This window comes from Martes martes (assembly GCF_963455335.1).
Source record: "Martes martes genome assembly, chromosome: 8".
Taxonomy (NCBI): Eukaryota; Metazoa; Chordata; class Mammalia; order Carnivora; family Mustelidae; genus Martes; species Martes martes.
In genome coordinates, this window is record NC_137895.1 from 37,875,076 (window position 1) to 37,900,085 (window position 25,010).

The 25,010-nt window shown below is 37.6% G+C and overlaps 1 protein-coding gene across 3 annotated transcripts in view; it reads left to right on the forward strand.

Annotated features, from left to right (window-relative positions):
• The window catches only part of LIN7A (lin-7 homolog A, crumbs cell polarity complex component), a gene marked incomplete at its 5' end in the record, with an annotated part of 119,802 nt that overhangs the window by 70,533 nt on the left and 24,259 nt on the right, over positions 1–25,010 (forward strand). For all 3 annotated transcript variants that reach the window (XM_080810562.1, XM_080810563.1, XM_080810564.1), the window contains 2 exons: positions 11,588–11,659; positions 14,025–14,234. In XM_080810562.1, the coding sequence (XP_080666688.1) occupies positions 11,588–11,659; positions 14,025–14,234 (282 nt within the window). The remainder of the gene's footprint in view (positions 1–11,587; positions 11,660–14,024; positions 14,235–25,010) is intronic.

Sequence of the window (25,010 nt, forward strand, 5' to 3'; positions counted from 1 at the left end):
GAACGTACTGTATTTGATCAGGATGTAATTACAGTCCGCTTCTCTTTTCTATTGACCCTATCACATTTATTCCATTTTTTAACAGACTTCTAGTTACAACTAAATGGGTCTGTATTTTCTTGAGTCCATCTGAACATAAGAAAGACGAGGTAGGAAGGAATAAATATCAAGTGCATAAACTACAGCGAAAATGGTAATTGATAAACTCTTTCACATGAACAGATGATAAGATCTATGCATAAGGTATAGAGTGCCTTTTATTTTTCTCTCATCTTTTCATAAATACATATGGTACAGTATAAGATTAAATACGATGACACCATTAAAATAATGTGAAAGAGTATTTAATACATGAGGAAAACATTCCCAATATTTTAAGGAAAACATCAGATTACAAAAAGTGTATAGTGACTGAATTGATGTTGATTTTTAAAATTGAACAAATAAAACAGACTAGAAATAAATCTCCCAAAATGTTAACAGTGGTTATATCCTAATACGGAATTACAAATTATTTTAATTTTTTGCTTGTACAGTTCTATATTGTACAAATTTTCTATAATGTATGTGAATTATATTTGCTGTTAACTCACTTTTTTAAAATGTATTTATTTGTATTCTTTTTCTCCTGGATATAGTTTTTTTCTTTTTCTTTTTCTTTTCCTTTTATTTTATTATTTTTTTTAAATTTAATTTTATTTTTTCGGTGTTCCAAGATTCATTTTTTATGCACCATACCCAGTGCCCCATGCAGTACGTGCCCGCCTTAATACCCACCAACTCTGGATATATTTCACTGGAAAAGGCATATATGTGAATTATTTAAGTTCAAAAAAGATGACTTGGCTCCATTGGTTCAATGTAAGACTAAGGCTCAGTTTATAAATTGTATAAGTAGATGTTAGAGCCAGCCCCTCAAGACCCTATTTTCTCACTCTAAATTTCTCCTAGAGGATAACATATACACAAAGGGCTTCATTTGCCAACTAAGTAGATAACTCACAAATTGTATCTTACAGTCTATATTCTTTCTCTGGCCTTCAGATCTACATATCTAGCTATCTATCTACTGAACATTTCTTGGAGATCACAAGACAACTCAAGCAATATCATCCAAAGTCAAACCCATTATCCAGCATCCCTGTCCACACTTCCACACTGGACCTCTTTCCATCTTTTCTCACCCAGAGCCTACTAACAGCAAATTCCGTTCAGTCTACACCGTAATTGTATTGACTATTTTCCTCTGAATTTTATCCAACATTTCTGGCCTCCCAAACTATAATAGTCTCTTTTTCAACCACAATCCATTTATGATGTCCCAAATATTATGTGGGACATATTTAAACTAAAAATCTAACCATTGTCTGAAATTCCAGTTTAATTGGGCATCCTGTATTTTTACTGCTACCTCTGGAAACCTGTTATTAGCCATAATAATTTCAGTTCAGTCAACTGAATAATCGGGTTGGTTTTTAATAACTGAGTTGAGTTTTTCTTTAGTGTTTACTTATTAGTTCTTATGACTCCTGTGACAATGACCGTATACACCGAAATGACCCAAATGATTAGTTCGCTTACCACATAAACACCTGTTTTAAGAAGTAGAATTTTATAACACTTGCAAAGTTTTAAGTACATTGGTGAATTTTAAATTTTAAAATTGCTCCCAGTGAGCAATATTCTCGTGTTTTGGGATCCTTCATGAAATTTCACATCATCTTAATCCAATCACTAAAATGAGACAGATTTTTAAGCCCCAAACCTCATTTGAATTTTACCCCGAATAAACAAATAGAGATAATCCAGTCCCTTTGAATGGTGTTAGACTAATTGGATATGACATCTTCCCAATGTTTTGTTCAGGCATTTCCTGTCACAGAGGACTCTGGCTGTGTAACAAGGACAGGATGGGAACAGCTGCCTTAAGGGAATTCTTTTTTAGACAACCATAAGGAAAGAGATTTCTCCCTGGTGGCTTGGCCACCTGCCATGTGGACCCTGTGGAAATGCTGTTACTTATGATCTCCCTTTTTTCCTACAGTTATTAAGTGATTTGTACAAAGCATTTAATTTGTCTTACCTTATGAAAGTTATATGGGTAAAGAACCTTCTAGGAAATATAAACCCATCATAAAACTAAGTAGAGAAATTAATAGTTAATGACACAGTTTTCTTTTAAATTATAGCCATTCCTCAGTTTTATAGCCTAACAACTAATTATTGTACTTTTATATAACAGAATAATTAGTTGCAAAACTATAAAACTGAACAAAGTATTTTCTCTTCCCTTTGGAAAAATAAGCATAAGTACTGTCATTTTAATTCATTTAAAACAAGCGATATAAATAACCTCTGGAAATTTCACAATTGGTAGAGATCTGAGGACTGTGTTATGTAACATACCAATAGTTTTGAGGCTTTCCTACTGAGTCCCTACAAAACCAAAAACAAATTAAAAGATATGCCATTTACTGTCAGGCGTGAGGGGGGCATTTAATCCTCATTGTTAAGTGACCCCAGAATATCCTCCTTAAGGGTCCTCTCATCCCTCCCACATCAGTTAAGCAGTAGAGTGCTGGAGAACTTTCTTAATGGTTCTTCTTGTTAGCATTAACCTATAAACAACATTTCAAAAAAACTCTTAGTTCCATTGTAACTTGGTGAGGCAGATGGGTAGATATTTAAAGGCATCATTTTGTCCAAAATATTCTTCATCTTTATCTAACTCTAAGCATTAGAGATCACTTGCGAATTGAGGCTATGTTTTCCTTCAGCAGAATAATACTATGTTCACATAAATCCTCGAAGACATGGGACTGGTCACAAATTATGGACCCTTTCAATACAGCTTTTCTACTGCTGTGGTCTACTCAGTGTCCTTTGAAGAAAGTCATAGATGGACGTGTCACATGACAGCAGAAAGTCTGAGTCAGGTAGTTGAGCTTGGACTTACACAAGTGGATTGTGAGAGACAGACCTGAAGTGTCTGCACTCTTAAGATATTTTCATAGCCAGTGGGTCCAGGAGTGCTCAAATCCTCTTCTGCATTTCACCCTTCCTTCTCAGGGAGTTACCAACCAAGGACACTAGATGAAAGGACCAAAACCAAATAAGAAACATATTACTGCTTTGTTAATTGCATGGAAAGTAACCAAATCCTCTGCAGGGGAGCTCTGTCTGGTAAAACATAGATTAGATAATGAATCTTGGGCCCAGACACCTAAATGAACCTACCTTTTCTCCAGTCTGAATCTGTGATGTCTGGTTAAGCCTGCGAAAGTAGACTATGAAACAACACGGCCAGCTACATCTGCCCCAGGTGGGCATCTCCTGCCTGATTTCTTGTGACATGGATACAGAAAGGGTTGAAGGGGTGTCTCATGACGGCTGAGCTTTTAGAAACATGATCAGTGCCACTAGTAAAACCGTGGCCGAACACAGTTCCTGGTTGCTGACCAAACACATGAGCAACACGTCTTCCTTCCCTGTGGCTACTGGGACAAAAAGTAAGCAGGTATGCAGAGGCTAACATGGGGGAGGGAGGGCCAGAAGTTTTTAGTCCCAAATGTCATATTTGTTTAAGATCTTCAAATTCAGTGTTTACTGTTTTTTATTTTTGCTTTTAATTATAGGTAATGCCATCCTGTTGATGACTTGGTTGTCAGCTGTATCTTGGCAGGAGACTGGTGAAGTAGGGGGCTCTGTAGGAAAGCTGATTTGCTTCTGGAGAACAGTAGTTGTATTGGCAATTTTTAATTGAGGTTTTTTCCTTCAGTGCTGAAAGGAAGTGCTCTCTTTCAAAAGCATTTACTATATACGGTACCAGCACTGTTGAAAAAAAAAATGAAGTTTTGAGGCATACTCCCTAAAAAAAGGTATTTTGTGTGTTTTGTGACTAAAAACTGCAGAGTCCATTTGTCTTCCCCTTCCTGGTTTGAGGACATAAAGAGTATTTTACATGGCACAGTTGTCACTGAACCAAGGAGGAAGGCTTCTACTTCAAGGTCCATTTCTGGAAGCAATGTCAGTCGCCATATTGATTATTCCAACAATACCATCAATTGTCTGCCTTAATGACTGAACCCTCTTTTGCAAATCATTTCAGCCTAATAGAGATATATTGTCCTTTGCTTCTTTATACCTGTCAATATTTTTCTTGTCCAGCGGGTGGCATATTTTCATCAAAGTTGATGGCTATTAGAAAGCTGTAGAAAAAGACATTACTCTGGAAATTTTATCCTTCTTGGACTTTCACAGGATTAATTTGACCTTTGATGGTATAATTGTAGCAGACATGATTGGTAACCAGTATGTGTCATTTTCGTTCCTTTTTGCAAACAATGGTTGGTTCGTTCTAGACATGAAGTTTTATACCTTAAATTCCTTAGGTTATAGGAATTCTAACACTGCAATTTTAAACAAAATGTTTGGCTGCTACAAAAGCATATGGAAAGTATATATGATAGATACATAGATAGTTATAGTTTTAAATACATAACATTTATTTATGGTTGCCATTTTTCCAAAATGGAAGAAGAACTCAAGGCAAAAGTTAGGTATTTTTTGAACTATCTCTTTGTTAATAGATGAACCAATTTTGAGCTTATCTGAGATTATTTCTACAAAACCTCTTAAAATAAGCAGATTGTATTTTCAGTAACTTAAGCTCTATCTCTATTTTATTTTAGCCATATGAAGTATAGTATGCACATCCACATCAAGGCACTTGATTTTTTGCATGCATGGACTCCACTCCACTAAATGCAGTTAAATTTAGAGCCACAAATTCATTTTAATACCTCCCCTGCCTAAAATCTGCTTTCAGAAAACCTTCCATATTTTTAGTATATTATGATAGGTATATTGTGACTTAATATTGTAGATGTTGTCCAACTACCCAGGTGGCTGCAATTATAAAAGGATATGAGAAGGGCTCAATCTTTGCTTTTAATATCATTAGAATATTTAAATATTTTGAAATCAAGATACCATATCAAATAACTTTCTTTATTCAACTCTTATCTGAGTTCCCAAATCTGAAAAATCAAGAAAACCACTAAAAATTATAAATATAGATACAAGTATCAGTCTTAATACTTTTACTGGCTTTTTCTTATCTTCAAAATGTGCATTCTTAATTGCTTTTTAAATAAAAACTATAGATTTCATAAGTCTCAATGAACGCTGTAATGTAGTAGGATTTGGACCATATCATTTTCCCATTTGGACTTTGTTTCTCATTAATTTGCTCTGATAATTCTGATCGTTTGTCTTTCCACTTTTTTTTTTCCTTCTCGAGTTACCTAATGTAATTTTCATTTTTCACAATGTTGCTGAAAGGTTTATTTCTTTTTTCTAGTCACTGATATAGAGGAGTGTATTTAATTCTAATTGTAATTCTATTGACATTTTAGGAGCCAGCCTCTTCGTAATGAGGTACTACAAAATCTCTGGAGCATCCTGTACTTGAAAGAAATGTTACCATCCATTAAAGTATATGTTGCTTTCCACATTTATAAACTTTAAGGCATGGGAACTGATGTCATCTTTTCATTCTACTAAGCACTTTAAATATATGTTGTTCTTTGTATTTCAAAGCCCTTGTGTTTCATTTCCAAAATCATGATGAAGTTTCAGAATATTTTCATCTCAAAATATTTTCTGCTTTTTTTAAAATTTGGGTCATGGAAGTATAATTTACATAAAGTAATAATATTTCCTCTTTTCAGTGTACAATTCTAAGAGTTTTAATTGTCACAGGCAATCACATGATCATCAGCATTGTCGAGATTAGGAGTTCCAAGACCCTCAAAATTTCTTCATGTCTGGCCGTCAACTCTTCCCCCTCCCCAGCTTCTGGCAACTTTGATCTATATTCTGTTCCTATTATTTTCCCAGAGTGTCACAGAAATGAAATAGTTTTGGATTCTGGCTTCTTTCATTTAAGCAACACCCATTTGGGATTCATCTACATCGTCACATGTATGAGTAGTTTCTTCCTTTTTACTGCCAAGCAGTATTCCTTTGTACAGATGTACTTCCATTTAATTATTCATTTGGCGTTGGAGGCTATTTGAATTGTTTCCAGTTTGTGGTGTGTATGAAGAGGGCTGCTATAAATATTTGCACACCATTTTTTATGAATATATGTTTTTATTTATCTTGGACAAATAGCTGGAAGTAGATAAGGGAATCTTAAGATAAGTGTAGGTTTAATTTTATAGCAAAATGTTATCCTGTTTTTGCAAGTGGCTGTGCCATTTGGCATTCCTACCAGCAATGTACAAGAGTTCTGGTTGTTCAACATTCTTGCCTATAGTAGGTGTTGTCAATGTTTTTAAAAAGTCTAGACATATTAAAAGAGTATAGATGTATCTAATTATCGTTTTCATTTGAATTTTCCTAGTGACTAATGATATTGAGTATCTGTGGTGATGAGGATCTTCATATTTGTCACCCATAGAACTTCCTTGATGACATGTCTATTCTAAGAGTTTATCCAGCTTTTAATTGGATTGTTTTCTTACTCTTGACTTTTTGGAAGTTCTTTATTATTTGTTTAAGCCACTGAAGTTGGATTTTCTGCTACTTTCAGCCAAGAGAATTCCTGATTGCTATCTTATTCGAGTGAATATTAAATGGAACTCTGCTATCTTTAGAATCTGTTTTTTTTTTTTTTAAATACATTTTAGTCTCTCCTCTCTCAGTGTCTAAACCCTGATATTAACAAATTTGCACTTGACTGTCGGTAGGAAAATTAAACCCATCTTACCCAAGTGGAAAGTACTTAGAAATGCTGTAGCTGAAATTGTCCAGACATTTGGAGACCCAACTGATTCTGGAAACTGTAAGCCCCACTGTCCCTGATTGAAGCTCATGCAACCTTTTTCTGTTTTCCCTTTAAGAATTCTCTTCAGGGCATCTGGTAAAATATTTAACTTCCTATAACAACTTCCTTCAAAGTTTTACAAATGTTTGCACAATTGTCTTTGAAAAGTAAGATAGGTAGGGATAAATTTGTCCCCAGAAAATGGTGAGCTCAGTAACTTTCATAAGGCAACATAGCTAATGGAAATAGAATTAGTATCTCCCAGTTTTGACTTGACTCTCTAACTCGACCATGTCAGCCAGTGTTTAAAAACCAACAGATCAGAATCTGCGGTGCCTTACAGAAGAAAAGACTAACAATAATATTTGGCTTCTTTTCTTTGACTATTAGTACATTATAATCATAAAAGAATTAAAAATGCTATTTCACTTTCATTTGGATTGATGAATTTGTTAGTTTCCAAATCGTATGATACATTTGCAGCCACCACTTGTATAATGGTAGGGATCATATTCAACCTAGATGGATTTATTCCAAATATAAACAAATATTGGTGACATCTCCAAGTTTTTGTTTCCCCAGTGCTGCCAAAATATTAATAGTCTGATGCTGTCTCAATAAGAAAGCCTCGTGTGGCTGAAAGAGGGAAGATTTGGGAGGCAATTACATCTGAATCTCTACATCAAATCTGCCATTACCTGTGTGGTCACGGGCATGCTACTGTCTCTGTGGCTGGTTCCTTGTGTGTAGAGTGTCTGAGCCCTAAGTTGTGAGCATCGAATGAACTTACAAATATAAAATGCTTAGTATTACCCTTGGCCTTGAACAAGTCTTCATCAAATGCTCACCAGAATCATGACTATTTACTCCAAAAGATATTTTTTGAACAAGACCCTTTTTTTTTAATCATTTACAAGATCCTTTACAAGATCCTTTACCCAGTGCTACACAAGTGTCTTTTTATGACCAACTATTGATTATGTATAAGAAGAAATGATAAAGCATGATTTCTTAGTTCCGTGTTTTTCTATCTCAAGACTATTGACATTTTGGCAGACAGTTCTTTGTTCTGAAGAGCTAGTCTGAGCCTTGTAGGCTATTTAGCATCATCTCGGTCTTCTAATAATAGATGCCAATAACACCATCCCCCTCCGCATCGGTGACAACCCAAAATGTCTCCAGACATTGCCAAATAATGTCTCCTACTATGCAAAAACAACCCCAGCTGAGAACTACAGTCTCCCATCGATTCTCTGTAAAATGTGTTTATGACTACCAGTCCCAGGAGATGCTTCCCAAAAGATCCCATTGAATATTAATCATCATCATCATAATAATAGCTCATTTTTTAATAAACTTATTACGTGTTGCAAACTGCTCTGACCTCATTTAATCCTCTTAACAGACCTAGAAGTTAGTTACAACTCTAAGGTTTATGTTGCAAATGAGAAAATTGAACCCCAGTGAAATCAAGTAGCTGACCCAGAACGTACAATGAATACGTGGCATCTGCAGGACCTGTGGCTTATCTATCCATAAAACTGCCTCTTGCATACTCCACTTTTTAATTCACAATTCAAATTGGAATATTAAAGATAATTATTCTTAAATTTTTATTGACTTTATTTTAGAAACTCACAAAATTGCTTTCTGCTTTCATCCGTTGATGACAACCTCCTCATTATTTGCTAATGATTGTCCTCATAAACGTCCTTGGATGCAAGCAAAGATAGAACTTTCCCTGGAAAAGATCACCAAAATGACTCTAGACAAATTCAAATGGTTTAAAACTAAGGAGGGAGAGATTTCTCTGCTTGGATGAAGCCAGGAACAAGAAATGGAGAAAATGATAATTGGGTCTTTTAGCATCGCGTTAAACAGGTATAAACAAGGGGCTGCCAGGTGAAAGGGCATTCCAAACAGAGCAAACCGTATATGCAAAGATGTAGGCAGCTGGAAAGGTGTGATATGTTTGGGGAACAGTGAGGGTGGAGGAGAACAAGTAGGGAAATGAAATTATGAGAAAAGGGTAGGTTCTGCGTTATTGTCGTTGGTTTAATTCCTGGAGGCATCTGACTTTGCAACCTTTACTCTAAGAGTTGAAGACAGCTAAAAGCACAATAGTGACATGGTCAGGTAGGTCCTTGACAATGGTAACTAAAGTTAATCGTGTTTGGTGGTGGGAGACCCAATGAAGACACTAATCAGAGCTTTGAGCAAAAGATAATGAGTTACGAAAGAACGAAGGAGGGGCACCTGGGTGGCTCAGTTGATTAAGCATCTGCCTTTGGCTCAGGTCTTGATCCTGGAGTTTCAAGATTAAGCCCCACATAGGGCTCTCTGCTCAGTGGGGAGACTGCTTCTCGCTCTGCCTCTCACCCCACTTGTGTTCACTCTCTTTCGTGCTCTCTCTCTTTCAAATAAATAAAAATCTTTTAGAAGAAAGGTAGAATGAAGGGATCAGATTTAAGAGAGATTATTAACAAGAAAAGCAGAGTAAGGAGAATCTTGCTCTTAAATGGTCTGTAAGATCAAATAAGTAGAATTAATTTGTGGAAGAGAGAGCTCTCCAAAACAAAGTGATGCACTTTCAAGAAAATAACATGGAAACATGTTAAGCAGTTGGTAACCCGGAGAATTTGCATTAACAAGTCGCAGGCTTCACAAATGCTTTCCTGGAAAACTATTCCCTTCCCATTCAGACTTCTCACTACTTCTTAGTGAAGTACAGGGCTAAGTGGTAGATTCTGAATGGTGCCCCTACCTTTCTAGTCCAAGCCACCTTGTCTTTTTCCTTCTAAACATGCCCCTTGGGAAAGATGCGTCAGCATTAATGGAGACTCAACCAAATGTATTTTGAGAAATGACGAGCCAGCTAAGAAATGTTGGGAAGAGATCCATCTGAGACACTCAGAGAACGATTGTTGAATGGATGCATGAATTACATTCTGAATTCACTTTAATAACTTTTTACTTAAGTGTGGAAAATAATTTTCTACTTCATCTTTTACTGAAGTAGCTAATTGGTCACTCAAAAAAATACCCCAGCAAAATTCCAAATGGACTTTTACCTCTACACATCATATAATTGATTTTTTACAATTTTATTATTTAAATCTTTAAAATGGGCAGAGAGTCTAACATATTTAACCTTACTGGTTTCTTTTCTTTTTTCTTTTTTCTTTTTTCTTTTTCAACTATGTTTTAAGGGTCCTTCTCTATACTTAAGCTTATTTATGATGAAGCAATGTATTTTAGCACTGATATACAGGTTTTATAACCCTATCCCTGACAATTTAGAAGGAAAACATTTTTTTTCTACTACATTGTAACAATTTTCATAGTTGTGCCTAAAATCGTAATTAATAATAATACCTGCTATTTAAGGAATGGTCTTTAGGTGCCAGAGTATTATTTCTTGAAAGTATTATTTCAAGAAAAAACTATACTAAATAAATATTCTTTACCCATTTCTCAGATGGGCAAAAAGAAGGTCAAACTGGTGAAGTGGTTCAACCAGGACCTCGTAGTTCCCCAGTTAGACTGCGAGGCTTAAACTTTGGTCCATTAGTCAGCAAAAACTATGTGCTTAGTACAATATCGTTCTTAGTCCAGATTTTACTTCTGTTCTTTTTATTTCATTTAAATGTTAATATGAGACCATAGCTGATATTTTCCTCTCTGCAACTAGTCCTAAGAATCTCTCTCTTTACTTGTCCCTCAAGTAAATACCAAATACCATTTATCTTCTATATTTATGAATTATGAATATGTGTCATGAATGGTAACATACATTCCAATATGCAAGGAAAAGATATTGTTAGCCCAGCTTTGTGGAATATTAATTTATGAAACTATTTAAGATTTGATTTATTTATTTTAGAGAGAGAGAGAGAGTGTGGGAGCGGGAGCGGAGGTAGGGGGAAGAGCAAAGGGAGAGGGACAAGCAGACTCTGTGCTGAGCTCTATCTCTGTCCCATTACCCTGAGATCATGACCTGAGCAGAAAACAAGAGCCCCACGCTCAACTGACTGAGCCACCGCAGCGCCCTGAAAATTATTTTTAAAGTGTTACTTTAAAAATAAATTTTTAAAAGTTTTAAAAAACACTTTAAATATTTTTAAAGTGTTACTTTACTAGGGGTGCCAGGGTGGGTCAGGCGTTAAGCATCTGCCTTTGGCTCAGGTCATGATCCAGGGTCCTGGGATCGAGTCCCATGTCAGGCTCCCTGCTTAGGGGAAGCCTGCTTCTCCCTCTCCCACTCCCCCTGTTTGTGTTCCCTCTCTCACTGTCTCTCTCTCTCTCTCTGTCAAATAAATAAACAAAATCTTAAAAAAAAATTAAAGTGTTCCTTAGATTCAGGATATATATATATACACATATATGTATATATATGTATATATATGTATATATAATTTTATCACATATTTGAGAGACAGCACTTTATGGAATGGTAAAAATTCTTACTGACAAAGTAGTTTTTATAAAACCAAATATAAAAGTTTTTATATTTGATGAATGCAGATAGCCAATAATAAAAATGCTCGTCTTCTCTGTTGCAACCCTCCCCCACCAAAAAAAAAAAAGGAAGGAAGGACTTTTGGTCCCAATCACCAGGATAACTGACCCAGAGCTATTTCGCATTGTGACATAGAACTTGTGTTTTACAATGAAAATTTGTCATCCTATCGCAATGAAAGAATTGATATTTGTAATGTTCTTACCCATTCTTTTTTTTTTATGTGAACATTTTAGGTGTATCAATACATGCATGAAACGATCACTGTTAATGGCTGTCCTGAATTCCGTGCCAGGGCCACAGCAAAGGTAAGGCTTGAGTAACTTTGAAAATATACTTGACCCCAGTGATCTAGTAATTGATTGTGCGCGTGTGTGTTTCAGGTATTCTCGTGTGTACACTGTAAGAGAATTTAGACATCAGTGGCAGCCCAGAGTCTAGAACCAGTACTACTTCCCAGGTAAAAATCCTAATGGAAAATTGAACGTTTCTGCTGCTTCTGTAGCTTAAGAAAGGAGAATGATTTCATTAAACTCACTAAACGTCCATTTGGCACAAGCAAATCTACTGGTTCATTGTATGAGATCATATGTGGTTTTCTGACACATGTCTCTGACCCAAAAGAACTTGTTCCCTATTCAGTGCATGAAGATTTATTTGCACAAGTCGAAAGATTTGACTTGAGGCAGACTTGAAGGGATCTCCCCTGAGACCCACTGACCTAGGATTCTTCCTTGTCTTCAGCGGGAGTGGTGGGTAGCTTGCTGAAAGAATGTGACCTTGACCTGAAGGGAAAGCCCATCACCTTTTGTGGTACTGACCACATTTGTTCCTTGAAGACTCAAATCCAGAGACTGCAGAGAAATCTAATGGAACTCTTACCCTAACAGAAATCTTATAGCAATGGGATCATGAAATTATCTGGAAAATAGACCATTAGGAAAAAACAGTTTTAAACTAAGATCACTGATGTAGTTCTTATTTTACAAACACAGAGGTGTTATAATAAATGCACAACAACTTGCTTTTTAAAAGCTCTTCTCTTTCTAATAATGTATAAGAAACAAGAACTGGTGAAAATAATCAGCATTTTCCATTTAATTCTTTTGTGTTATATCACCTCGTTTGCTTTCTCTCCTGATTTTTTTAGTTGTCATTCTGTAACTGAACAGTGTAGATTTGTAAGTTGTTTTGTTTTGTTTTGTTTTGAACCCAGACAAAAAGAGAGTGTTATTATCATTATATCCTGCTTTGCTTGTACTGAAGTGGAACACACACAGAAAAATGATCCCTACATGGTTTAATTAAGGGGAAAGTGAATTATGTAGTGTTTTACCATTCTCATTTCTTATTCATGTAGAACAGCAGGATAGCAGCATACTGTTGCAATAGCACAATATTTTCTGGTTGTTTCTGGGCTGTCTGCATTGCATCCATGTCAGCCATTAAAATCTATGCATGACGACGAGGTTTGCATGAGCAAATGCATGTAGCTAAAAACAAGCCATTATTTCCATATCATTCACTAAATTTCACTAAATGCAGACAGTAGCATAATGCTCAATTGATGTGACAATGCTGTGTGTGGAAAAGAATGTACAGTAGTTGGCAATCAGTATTTTCAGCGTGTGGAGTAAATCACTGTATGGTAGGCCTCTGATCAACTGTGGTTAAGGCAAGTGAATGCAAGTGGAAAATAAGAAGCAGGCAGAGAATATTTTCTTGGTAGAAACTACTTCGGGGCTGTTCTTTTCTTTCCATGAGGGGTGGGAACTAATGGTAAGTTGTGTTTTCAACGTATTTTTAAAAATTAATAGATGAATCTTAAAACCATGTCCATATTAAATGAAATTTTGGACGTGTTGGTATAAAACCATAGGCTGCTCATTTTTGCCCACCACCCCACAGGAGGTGAAATATTAAATGTAAAATGTAGGGGAAAACATCCTTACCAGATAAGAAGACTTCTCATAATAATGCCAAACATTGATGTGAAATACTAATAATCTGTTTGAATCTATTGTTTAGCTTTTATTTTCCTTTAAGTATCCTCAATCAAAAAAGAAAGAAAGAAAGAAAGAAACCCCAAAACAAAAACAAAAAAAAATCCAAAACTAAATTTGCAAAGCCAGTGGTCAGTCCAGAGTGAGATTATATACGTATCCGCCAGAGTTTATATGTATAAGTGCTTCTAAGTACATTGAGTAAATATCCATGAGCATTTATGTGCAAGCACTGGGCAAGACTGTGTGTCACACAGAGAAGCGGATTATGTAATCTCTGCCCTTCTAGTGCTCACGGTCAACACGTACAGGGAATCATTAGAGCATGTGTAGGGTGCGGAGGTAGTCTATGGACCAACCCTATTTTGGAGTGCAGGAAAAGGAGGAATTTCAGCTGTCTCAGGTACCTGGGAAAGAGTTTGGTGAAAAGGGAAAATTTGTATCATAATGGATAAATTCTAGAAAGCCGAAAATAGCCAGTTGGGGCTTTGCCAAAGAAAGGACTCCTAGATGACATTTAAGTGAAGCAAGCTCCCTCCCCACCGTGTTCTTTTTTTCCACAGGAGAATGCTATAAAAATAAGAGGAGATGCCCGACCCTACCCACTGCAAAGCATACGAAGAGCCTTATTTCCCTCGTTTTATTACCAAATGACCATCTTTTCTTTCAGGCAACAGTTGCAGCTTTTGCAGCTAGTGAAGGCCACTCCCACCCTCGGGTAGTCGAACTGCCAAAGACTGATGAAGGCCTTGGTTTTAACGTGATGGGAGGAAAGGAGCAAAATTCCCCCATTTATATCTCTCGCATCATTCCTGGAGGGGTGGCCGAAAGACACGGAGGCCTCAAAAGGGGAGACCAGCTGCTATCAGTGAACGGAGTGGTATGTTCATAAAATAACCAGAGGTTTTCTCCCCTGAGCACATTTCTCCCCCCCCTGCTATTACTGAAGTCAATGTTGAAAACTTAGAAGAAATCAGAATTTTGTGTCCAAACAGCTTCCTCAGCGTGTGATGGACGGTAAACCCACAAAAGCAGTCATTTTGTATAGTTTTCAGTTCTTGTTTCATTGGTTTGGGTATGATTAGTATGAACTAGTTAGAAAACCATCCCAAGAAGTCATCCCAAGTAGTAGAAATTTCCCTGATACAACACTCTAATGGATTTAATGTTTAGAAGAACATAATAATCCCAAGGCACTTTTTATTCACATTACTATAGAAAAATATATGCATTTAAGAAATAAAGATAAAACTCCTCACCCTGTATTTTTTATTTTAATTAAAGAGGAAGGATAATTTTAATGGAAAAAGATAACACACAGCTAATTCCTTAATGTACAGCTCTAATAAAAATATATTAGCCTCTTCCCCAAAAAAGCTTGATTATGTTATATATTCATCCTGTATATTTTCATTTTGGCATGAAGTTAAGGCAGATTAAAATATATAACATTTTCAAGTGGAAGTATGAACATATTTTTTTTCATATCCTTGCATTCTTTGGATGCCATTACCTCTGCATGTAATAAGGACTTGCTTAAGAAATAGCTTTATCTGAATCATTTTCTCCCCCTAGCTTCTACTTACATCAAAAATAATGGAAAAGCATAAATTTCAGAAGTTTAAATAGGAACAGATCAGTGTTCACCTGTGTATTATTCTCCTAACAGCTTTTTCCTGAGAACTTAAGATTTTAATTAATCAACTAGATCTGGGTAATTTGTGGCCATGTTGATCTCTGCTTAGAACACAACATCTAAAATAAAACGCATCTGGAATGTGATATCGGTAGCGAGGGGGTAAATTCTTGTGTATTTATATCTTGTATTTTGTTTGTTTCTTTCTTTTTTTATTTTTTTGGCCTAATAGTTTTACAGAACCCCAGACTACTCATTCAACTCTGCTGACCTCTGATGACCATCAAAATCATGAATCCATGAATATTCTATGTCCCTTCAGCATTCCAGTTCTAAAATTACCATTTCATTTACTTTTTTCTATGTAACAATGCTTTGAGATGAGCTTTCTTGTTGACCTTTAGGTAACTATGACTTTTTCAAAGCATAGTCCTACTGATCATTTCAGAGTCCAACTTTCTAGTAGAGCTAGGTCATTCAAATATGTCACAAAGTAATCTGTACCTCAGTGTATGAATTTACTACAGTTTATCTGAATATATAGGGAAGATTAAAAGAAAGTATAGATTTTTTTAAAAATGAAAAGTACAGAAAAGAACCAAAAATACACTAATAGAAATTGTGATTATATATAGCAACAATAAATGTCAATGAAATCGATTTAATGGGTGGTTGGTTGACATTTAAATACCTGTCAAGGGAGCTAAAGAGCCTATGTTTAACCCATGTATTTGCAAGGAAACAGCTGTAGGCATTTCATAATCTCTCGTCTAGTCCTTGAAATGACCATGTGACTTTATCTGGGCGGCCGCAGGGAGTATTGGAGAGTGGAATCAGACGCATCAGGCTCTATCTCTCAAAATTCATATGAATTTTCATATCATATCATAAGCTAACATCCCCTACACTTGAATTCCCTAGCCACAGTAAGGGGAGTTGTAAGGAAGGGCCCTGATGAAGATTAAAATGAGGCAGACTGTCTTTTAAGAACTGTCCTGTGATAATTTGGTGAAACACCCTTTGATAAGTAAGGGTGTTTACTGAAGAAGGTTGAAGAGGGTTAGCGGTAGCCCCATGATAGTTAATGCTAGCCTTGCTAAAAGTATGTCTTAGGGCAAGTTCTACTACACAAGCAGGCGTATTTTATTTTATTTTTTTTAAAGATTTTATTTATTTATTTGAAAGAGAGGTAACGAGCAGGAGGGAGGAACAGAGGGGGAGAGAGAACAGACTCCCTACTGAGCAGGGAGACTGACTCAGGACTGATCTCAGGACCCTGAGATCATGACCAGTGCGGAAGGCAGTCGCTTAACCGACTAAGCTACCCAGGCACCCCTACATGTAGGCCTATTTCAGCAAACATGTTAGCAAAAAGGCACTCATTCAGTTTCTTTCAGAAGTTGATGAAATTCTAGTTCTCTGTCCATTCAGATGTTTCTTTCAGTCATTACCTGGGAAAAAAGGTTCACTTGAGGCAGATGAAACAACATTCCAGGGCCAGGATTTTGTTACCCTTACATTCAGTCTCAGACAATAGAAATCCTATTAAACTGGCAGTTGGAAATCAGAAGGTTTAGTGATCAGATTTAGGCCACTAATCCTATGGTATGGGCCATGAGCCTCCTCAAGATTTTTGCACCCTGTTTGTGCAAAGAAGGCAAATGTCTCCAAAAGTCTTTTAATATTCCACGTATATTTAAAACTCTTAATCTTGCCAATGAAGTTCCATTTATCATGGTAGTTAATGAGTCACTAGTTTTACCAATTTTGAATCCATTTCTGATATACTTTTGCTAGTAAGCAAAGCATCATTTTTTCAGTGAAATAGTATAATTAATGCTTTTACGGTGGCCAAGCTCTTAGACTGGTTTAAGCTTCTCAAATTGGGGATTCAAGTATTGCACATCCATGTATTTAAACTACATGTTATAAGCTACATATTTTAAAGTTTTTTAAAAGTAAGTTGTATACATTTTAAGAGTGCCTAATATTGACTAGATGTTCATCAAGAGGTAGTTTTCATTCTGTAGATGAGAAACTTCTTGAGTTTCTCCTAGCCATGCAAAGAGTAGTTAATCCCAGGCAAGAACCCTGGGCTTCTAACACCTAATCCAGAAGTCCTTTCAGTATAAATTTCAGTCAGATAGAAGTACTTAATTAGAAAAAATAACAATAGCCCTATAATGGAAGAGCTAAAAAAGAGGAAAGATTAGCAAATGATCAAATTATTTCTCTTAACACCTTAAAGTACCATTTGAGGAAATTACTATGGAAGATTTTGAGAACATGTCATTATAAACGGAGAAAAAAAATTAGAATAAAATGATCTGAAGGGCTGAAGCAAACCTAAACTACTTTAGTACAAATACTCTGGGGAACATTGCCTAAAGTCCTACTTAAAAAGTGAAGAAATTATTCCATGGGTCTTTAAATATCTGAAAATATATTTGAAAGGATGTCTTGATTATGTATGTTTGTTTTTATTCCCTGCCTCCTTTTAGAAACGATATGTCATAATGTCTGATAAAAAAATATATATATAGAACTATTAACATGGCGCATTAGGTAATAAAGTGGGTTAATGGAAAGAGGGAAAAATAAATAAGTAGATATAAAGAAAAGATACAGCAATGGAGCAAGTGATTTTCAGTTTCTCTCTTAGTGTCTTGGAAGACAAAACAGAAGGAAACTCATACCAGCTCAGCTATCATTGGAGGGAATTTTTTTTTTCCCTCTAAACCTGAGCTTCAGAGAAATTTCCCATGGGAGTCTTACAAATGGGACTTTGAATCACCTAATACGATTTTCTAGAAAATACAGAGGCCTTTTGTGTAGGGCTACTTCTTATGTCAACCCTCAGTAAAAACAGAGCTGAACGCTCAATTAAAACCTAACATTAACAGAGGGTCAAAATGTTACAGTTGGAGTTTATAGCTTTGTATTGATCCTCTTTTCACCCTTCTCTGCCCAAGTATGTCATCAGCAATTTTGAGAAAGGACTAAAGCGTGTAAGCCTTTTTTTTTTTTTTTTTAAAGGGCGCAGCCATTGTGGAGGCGGAACGACAATAAATAAATTTAGTGATAAAGCCCAGATAGTAAAAGTAAAAATCTCAGTAGAATGGTAGAATAGGTCTAATTTAATAAGAATCTACATGAAGTCTTGCTCCTGTGCCCACAAAACTAGCTACCTCTGTGCACAATCAGGGAGGAATGACTAAACATCAAAACCAGAGAGGAAAAAAAAAGTTTGGGGATTTCAATTGATTTCAAGAGGAATATAAGGGAAGTTGGAAAAAAAAACCCACAAAAACATGTTAATGTGAATGTCAGGGCATTAATACAAATATAGTGTACAGACATGGGAGGAAACTGGTCCCGCTCTGGAATGTGCTATTCATGTCACACCCTATTGTGCTCCAATCCTGGTTCCATCCCTGTGGAGAACAATTAAGTTCATCCAGACATGAGCAGTCTTGTATCCAATGAACATGTTAAAGAAGGAAGGGAGTTGTTTAGGATGGAGAAGATAACATTTAGGGGAAGGATGGTTGTCTTCAGTCATCCCGCATTGTGTGAGGTGCCTGATGGCAGAACCAAGGCCCTTCGGTAGAAGTCATAAGGAAGGTATTCCAAGCTTATTATACTAAAGAGCTTTTAAACACATAGAGATCTATAAATCGGGAAAGACTGAATCCTGAAACAGTATGTGCCCATCATTTGAAGTTTTAATCAGAGAACAGAAGAACCACCCTGAAGGAGTATTTTAGAGTATGTGTAGAGAGCTGGGATAGTTGGCCCCAAGTTCTCTTCTAACTCTGTACCTATGATTCTGTGTCCTTAGATGGAATTTCCCTGAGACCACTATACATACCCCCACACACCCCTTTTTATACAGGTAAGTAGGTTCCAACTACTCTCTGTGCACATTACTAATGAGAGATTTTTCCTGAACAGAACGATTAGGAAGCTACTACACTATGATACTTTCTGTTTATCTAGAACTTTACAATTTATGAATGGCATTTACATGATACTCTCCCAGTTGTTCCTCAGAATAGTCGAGCATGAAATGGGTAGCTAGACCAGAGTTTGTTCCCCGCCCCACCGCGCGCACACACACACACACACACACACACACACACACACACAGAAATGGATACACAGAAGCCCACACCGAAATACACACACAGGCACAGAATTCCGGTCTTTATTGTGATCATAACTGATGCTTACCAAATGTTAACTATTAGTTATTTAAAAAGTCAATCCCAGTGAAATCTGAGTAAGTTCCATGGATTGTGCCAACCTCAGTTTTCTATTTTTAACATTAAACAGTACTTTTACAAGATGTTAATATTGGGACAAGCTGAGTAAAGGGTACGTGGGGCTTCCCTCTCTATTTCTTTTCAACTTTCTATGACTCTGTAATTATTTTCTAGTAATCCTTTTTAAACAGAGAAAGTTCAAAAGCATCAACTTGAAATATGAGGTCCTACTGGTACTGATGGAAGAGAGGGCAGGTGGGAAGCAGACAGCAGAAGACAGAAAGATAAAAGCACTAGAACTTTAAAAATATGTCCTAGTGGGAAGAGGCCTTCATTAGCCTCTGAAATCCATGCGTGTTTTTAGAGCATCATTGGTGGGAAAATTGCAGTTAAATTTGCCCAGCTCTGTAGTTAATCCTAAATAAAGCTGTTGATACACTGTATGCACAGTGCTAATTGATTTTTAAGCATAACAGATGAATGAGCAAAAGTTTAGGGATGGAACAGAATAAATTGTTTTCCTGGAATTTGGCTTTTTTCCCATTTTACAAATACCTATGCCAAGTTAAGGTTGAGTACTCACAGTCTGAATTACTTATGCAGAAATGCTGTCAGGTGTGGAATGAGGGCGAAACAAAAATTAGAATTCCTTAGATTTGAGCTCTGAGGAGCTACAGTATCCCAGAAGGGAAATCTGTGTGAAAATCTTACTTACCTGTTACCTGAACAAAGAGAAAGCACAAATAAAATAATTTTTTAAAATTACTATGAAAGGTATTTAGATTTCTATGAAAATTTAAGCTCCACATCAGAATGTGTGCCCAGTGACAGCAATAATTTTTTATTAATTATTTTTATTAACATAAAATGTATTATTGGCCCCAGGGGTACAGCCTTGTGAGTCGTCAGGCTTACACACTTCACAGCACTCTCCATAGCACATTTTTGTTCATTAACTTACCTTCAGCCTTGAACAGTCACTGTATGTAGACAAGGCTCCATATCGAATCGTTGAACACCAGACACCACTGTAAGCGCTCTACATAATGAATTTGTTATTTCCCCATAATGATCTTTTGTGGTAGGTGCTATTATTAGTACTCTCATTTTACAAATGGGGAAACCGAGGAAGAGAGCAATCAAGAAACTTCCCCAAGGTCATACAGCTACTGTAGAGCTGGAAATTCTAACTCAGGCAGTCTGGCCTTATTCATTCATAAAGGTAAATATATACCTCAGCCATTAATAAATTCATACTTTTATCTATATGTAGGAAAAAAATCAAGGTATCTTAACCTTTATGGGTTTGCATAAGCGCATTATTGGTGGGAAAAGGGTCTGTCCTTTTTCTCAGACTCTCACGAAGGGCTTTGACCTTTCAAAAGTTAAGAACCATTCCTAAAAATAGTCATGTTTTGGAAAAGGACGCGTTTACTTGAATTCAGGTGGCTCAGAATACGGAAGGGGCCTGAAGAGCTTGGTTTGAATGTATTTGAGCTGTCCACATCTGTCTAACCCCTCACCCCACTCCGTGCCAGACGAAGAACTTTCAGAGGCCACAGCGTGGCCGGAACCACCAGTTACAGCCCCGACTGACCCACAACCAGTGTCCACGTTGCTTGCCCGTTAGAGGGGAGCAGGCATAGACCTCAGCGGGGGGAGGCAGAGAAGCAGAGCCTCCGTCTTCACTTCCCCTAGAGGCCTGCTGTGAGAATCCCCAGCTCCATTCTAGACCGTGGGGCCGCGAGGAAAGCGATTCTCCTCCCTTCTTTCTGCCTAGGAGTCTTTTCCAGACTCTTCACCCTTCTTGGCAACTGAGTGGCAGATTGTTTCAGTTATAGTTAAATAGGAGTGCAAGCTGGAACTTCATTTAAGTACTGAGAACTTTTGTTCTCTGGATGTCTTCACGAGACACTCCACTCACAACTGTGAAGGAGCCACAAGAAGTACAACTGTGTTGTTTGATTATCCCAGTCACCTTGGGAGGGACACACACAAGGCACCAGGCACCATATCCTCCAGTATGTGGCAACGCTGAGCAGGGGGTGGTCTGGTCCTCTTCGTCCTGAGGTGGCTCGTGAGGTCGGCCACCCCGACAGAACAGGTGACAAGAGCTCACAGGCTACAGCTGCTGCCTTCCCGCCCTGTGGTTTCATCCTGCTGCTGCGGGCCCTGTGAGTATTGGTTCTCAGACATGAACAGCTCAACCTGAGCTTCGAGCATCCACTGAGATTGTTCTGGTAAAACTGACTGAAAATGGCTCAGTGCCAGGACACACTCACAGGTAGGCAGTAATAAAGGACAGATCTCTAGATGCTCAAAAGCACTCCTACACATGGGGTCAGACTGACCTAAATCTCTGCTTAGCTTGCTGACAATGGGTTTTTGACGGTTCAATGTAGTTGCTAGTGCAGTCTTTCTCAGAGTTATTTTTACCATTTGTTGTTTGTGTTTTCCTTGTTTTGTGCTGCTATTTAAGCAATTTTTTTTCATTCATTCAACAATTATTTGTAGAGCAATTATTATGTGACAGCTGCTGAGCTAAGCCCTGGGTACAGATGGTGAACAAAATAAAAAAGGTTGTAAGTCTCATGGAACTTTCTGCCTGGTAGAGAGTAGGAAAGTGATGCTGACAGTGATAATGAGAATATACACATAAATCTATATGGTACTGGTGATATATCTGTCACTTCTCCCAACCTGAAGGAAATCACCCTGATGACTGAGTTCAGTTCTACACTGGCCAGAATAATGAGATTTTCACTCCAGATAGTGATACAGGGGCAGTCCTATGGCTGCTCTAACAAATTATCACAAACTTGATGGCTTAAACAATAGAAAAGTGTTCTCTCAGAGTTCAAGAGGCCAGAAGTCTGACATCAGTTGAACGACCCAAAACCAAGGGGTGAGCAGGGCTCTGCCCCTTCCTGAGTCTCTAGAGGACAATCCTGTTCTCTTTCCTCTAGCTCTAGTGGCTGCAGACATTCCTTCACCTGTGGCTACCTCGCTCAAATCTCTGCCTCCACGGTAACATTACCGTTCTCTCTTCTGTGTCAAACCTTCCTCTACTTCCGTCTTATAAAGACACTTGTGGTTGCACTTAGGGCCCACCTGGATTGCTCAGGATAATCTCCTCATCTCGATTCTTAATCCAATCACATCAGCAAAGCCCCTTTTTCCTTGTAAGGTCCCTTTGTAAGTTCCAGGGAATAAAACCAGCCTTCTACGGCCTTCTGCAGTGTGCTAAATCCAGAGGGCTTACGGGTGTCCAAGACCATGGAATAGGACAGCCTCACAGGCTGGGGACAAATTGGTTTTCCACTCTTAGCCAAGCATGTGGTGACTCTTGTCCACCTTCCTCCTGATCCTCTCCTCCCACTTTGGGAACTTTTCTCCTTTCACTTTTTGTCTATACAGTCGATGAAGCCCCTTGGCCTCCTCTTTGCCGTTCCCCCAGCCCCAATTCTATCTCATCTTTGGATGATGAAAGACAGTGCTGCCATTTCTTTCTGCGGAAGAGCCAAAGGTTTTCAGCTCTTTTTGAGTCCTTTTTTGGGTGTGGTTTGAAGGAAGCCAAGGGTATGGGGGGTGGGGAGACCCAACACACAAAAAACACAAAAATTTACTCTTCTGGATATAAAACTGCCTCATAATTAAGCCCTGTGACAGGTGCCAGAAAGGGAAAAGGAGAAGAAAATAAGGTGCTGTGTAAACGAGTATGAGAAGCTACTTTTAATAACCGCTAGGGATAGTCTGTCTGAGACAGAGGGCAAGGAAGAGTCCGTTGTCCTCAGAGGAGAGAGTTTGTGTGGGGGCACCCAGGTACTGAAGTCCGTGACTTGCCACATGGGACTGGCCAATATGAGCAGGGCGCCTGCATCATGGAGAGTCAGATACCATGAACTCAAGGGCTGGTTGGGAATGGGGCAGATTCTTATAGGTGCAGCCAAAGAGGTTTTATTTCCTTTTAAGTGCAAGAGGAATCACTGAAACCTGGTGATAGACTAAGGATTTCTGATAGCTTCTGTGGTTATTCATTATGAAATGAAACACGTGATACTTTTCCACTATTTAAGGATGGTGTTTTTTGGTCTCTTATTTACATTTTCTTTCTATACCCTTATACCACTTGACTAAGGTCTGGCACCTGCTAACAACTTCAAAGCCATTTTCTGTCTTTCTATGCTACTTTTAATGCAAATGAGAACACTTTTACTTTATTGCCAATTGATATTTTCAACATTTCAATTAAGACATTGAAATTCGAGTTCTCCTAGTTTCTGAGGAGTGTAAGGATATTCTAGCCATAATAAGATCATTTATTTTTTTAAAGATTTTACTTATTTATTTGAGAGAGAGAGAGTGAGAGAGCACAAGCAGTGGGGAGGAGTAGAGGCAGAAGCAGACTCCTCACTGAGCAGGGAGCCCAATGAGGTACTCGATTCCAGGACCCTGGGATCGTGACCTGAGCTGAAGGCAGACGCATAACCATCTGAGCCACCAGGTGCCTGATCATTTACTCTTTGAAACTCTGTTTCATCATGTATAATGCAGAAATGACAATACCTTTCTTGCAGGGCAGATGTGATTAACTAAGAGAAAGTATGTGAAAATATCTGCCATTAATTCTTACTAATGGTTATTTATATTAACTGTTAATGTAAATAACTTTCCTTTAAGACAGGTAAGGGTCCCCTTCCTATCTTACAATTTTTCCTGTATGTATATTTAAACTCTCATTTCAGGCTAAGTTATTTCCTTTGCTCTGCTCTCTGTTTATCTTCAAAAGACAGTAAAAGTCCCCTGTTGACCATTCTAAGTCCAGAGGTAGTTGGAGCCTATTCATTGGTTGGTATTGACAAGTCATTGGATTTCTTGGTGTTCTTACATCTTCAAAACTGATATAAGAGCACCTGTCTAATCTACCTTGCTTAATAGTATTGAAGGTAAAAGAGAGAATTAATAAATATAGATAGCATTGGCAAAAAGAAGACTATCTTTCCACACACACACAAAAAATGCACCATTATTGCTGTATATTACTATCAAAAAGCCTTTTTCCTCAAGCTCCCAGATGGGTCTGTCTGTATTTCCTGTTGCTACAGAGTCTTAATTTGCAAGTGCTGAAAATGGAAGTAATCATCCTTCTTCTGTTGGCTGAGAACCATGTGGTTTATCTCAAAGGAATACAGCATTTGTCTTCAAATTCTGTGCTACATCGAGTTCTGGCATCATTTTGGCTTTGAGGAATTCACCAAACTCAATTACTAGTTATTGTTGTAACCACTGGCAGAGAAGCCAATTTCTATTGCCTAAGAGCTGTGCTTGATGATTCAGTTGAAGCTTAACTGGCTCAAGAAAGAGCATTCTTTTAGGTCATTAAATGTTGGTCCACAGACTGCTGGCACCAGCCTAAAGCAGAGTTAGGATGTTGTTAATATACCACGATTCTATGCCTAATGAAATGCAGACCAAGTTAAGCCAAGTTTGTGGGGTTTTCCACAATGGATTTTGATCTTGTCTTGTTCTTGATTACATTTACAAAGAAAGAAGATGCTGATAAAAATGGCAGTCATATAACAAATCATAAGCTCTGTGTGGTTACTGGGAGGTTCATCCCCCCCAACCTAGATGTTAGTTGCTGAGCCTCAGCTACAGGAAATGGAAGGAAGGAGTCTTGGCAGTCGTGGTGTCAGAACAACACCTCTCTAAGTTAGCCAGGGGGTATGACCACATTTAATGAAGTTGCAAAGTG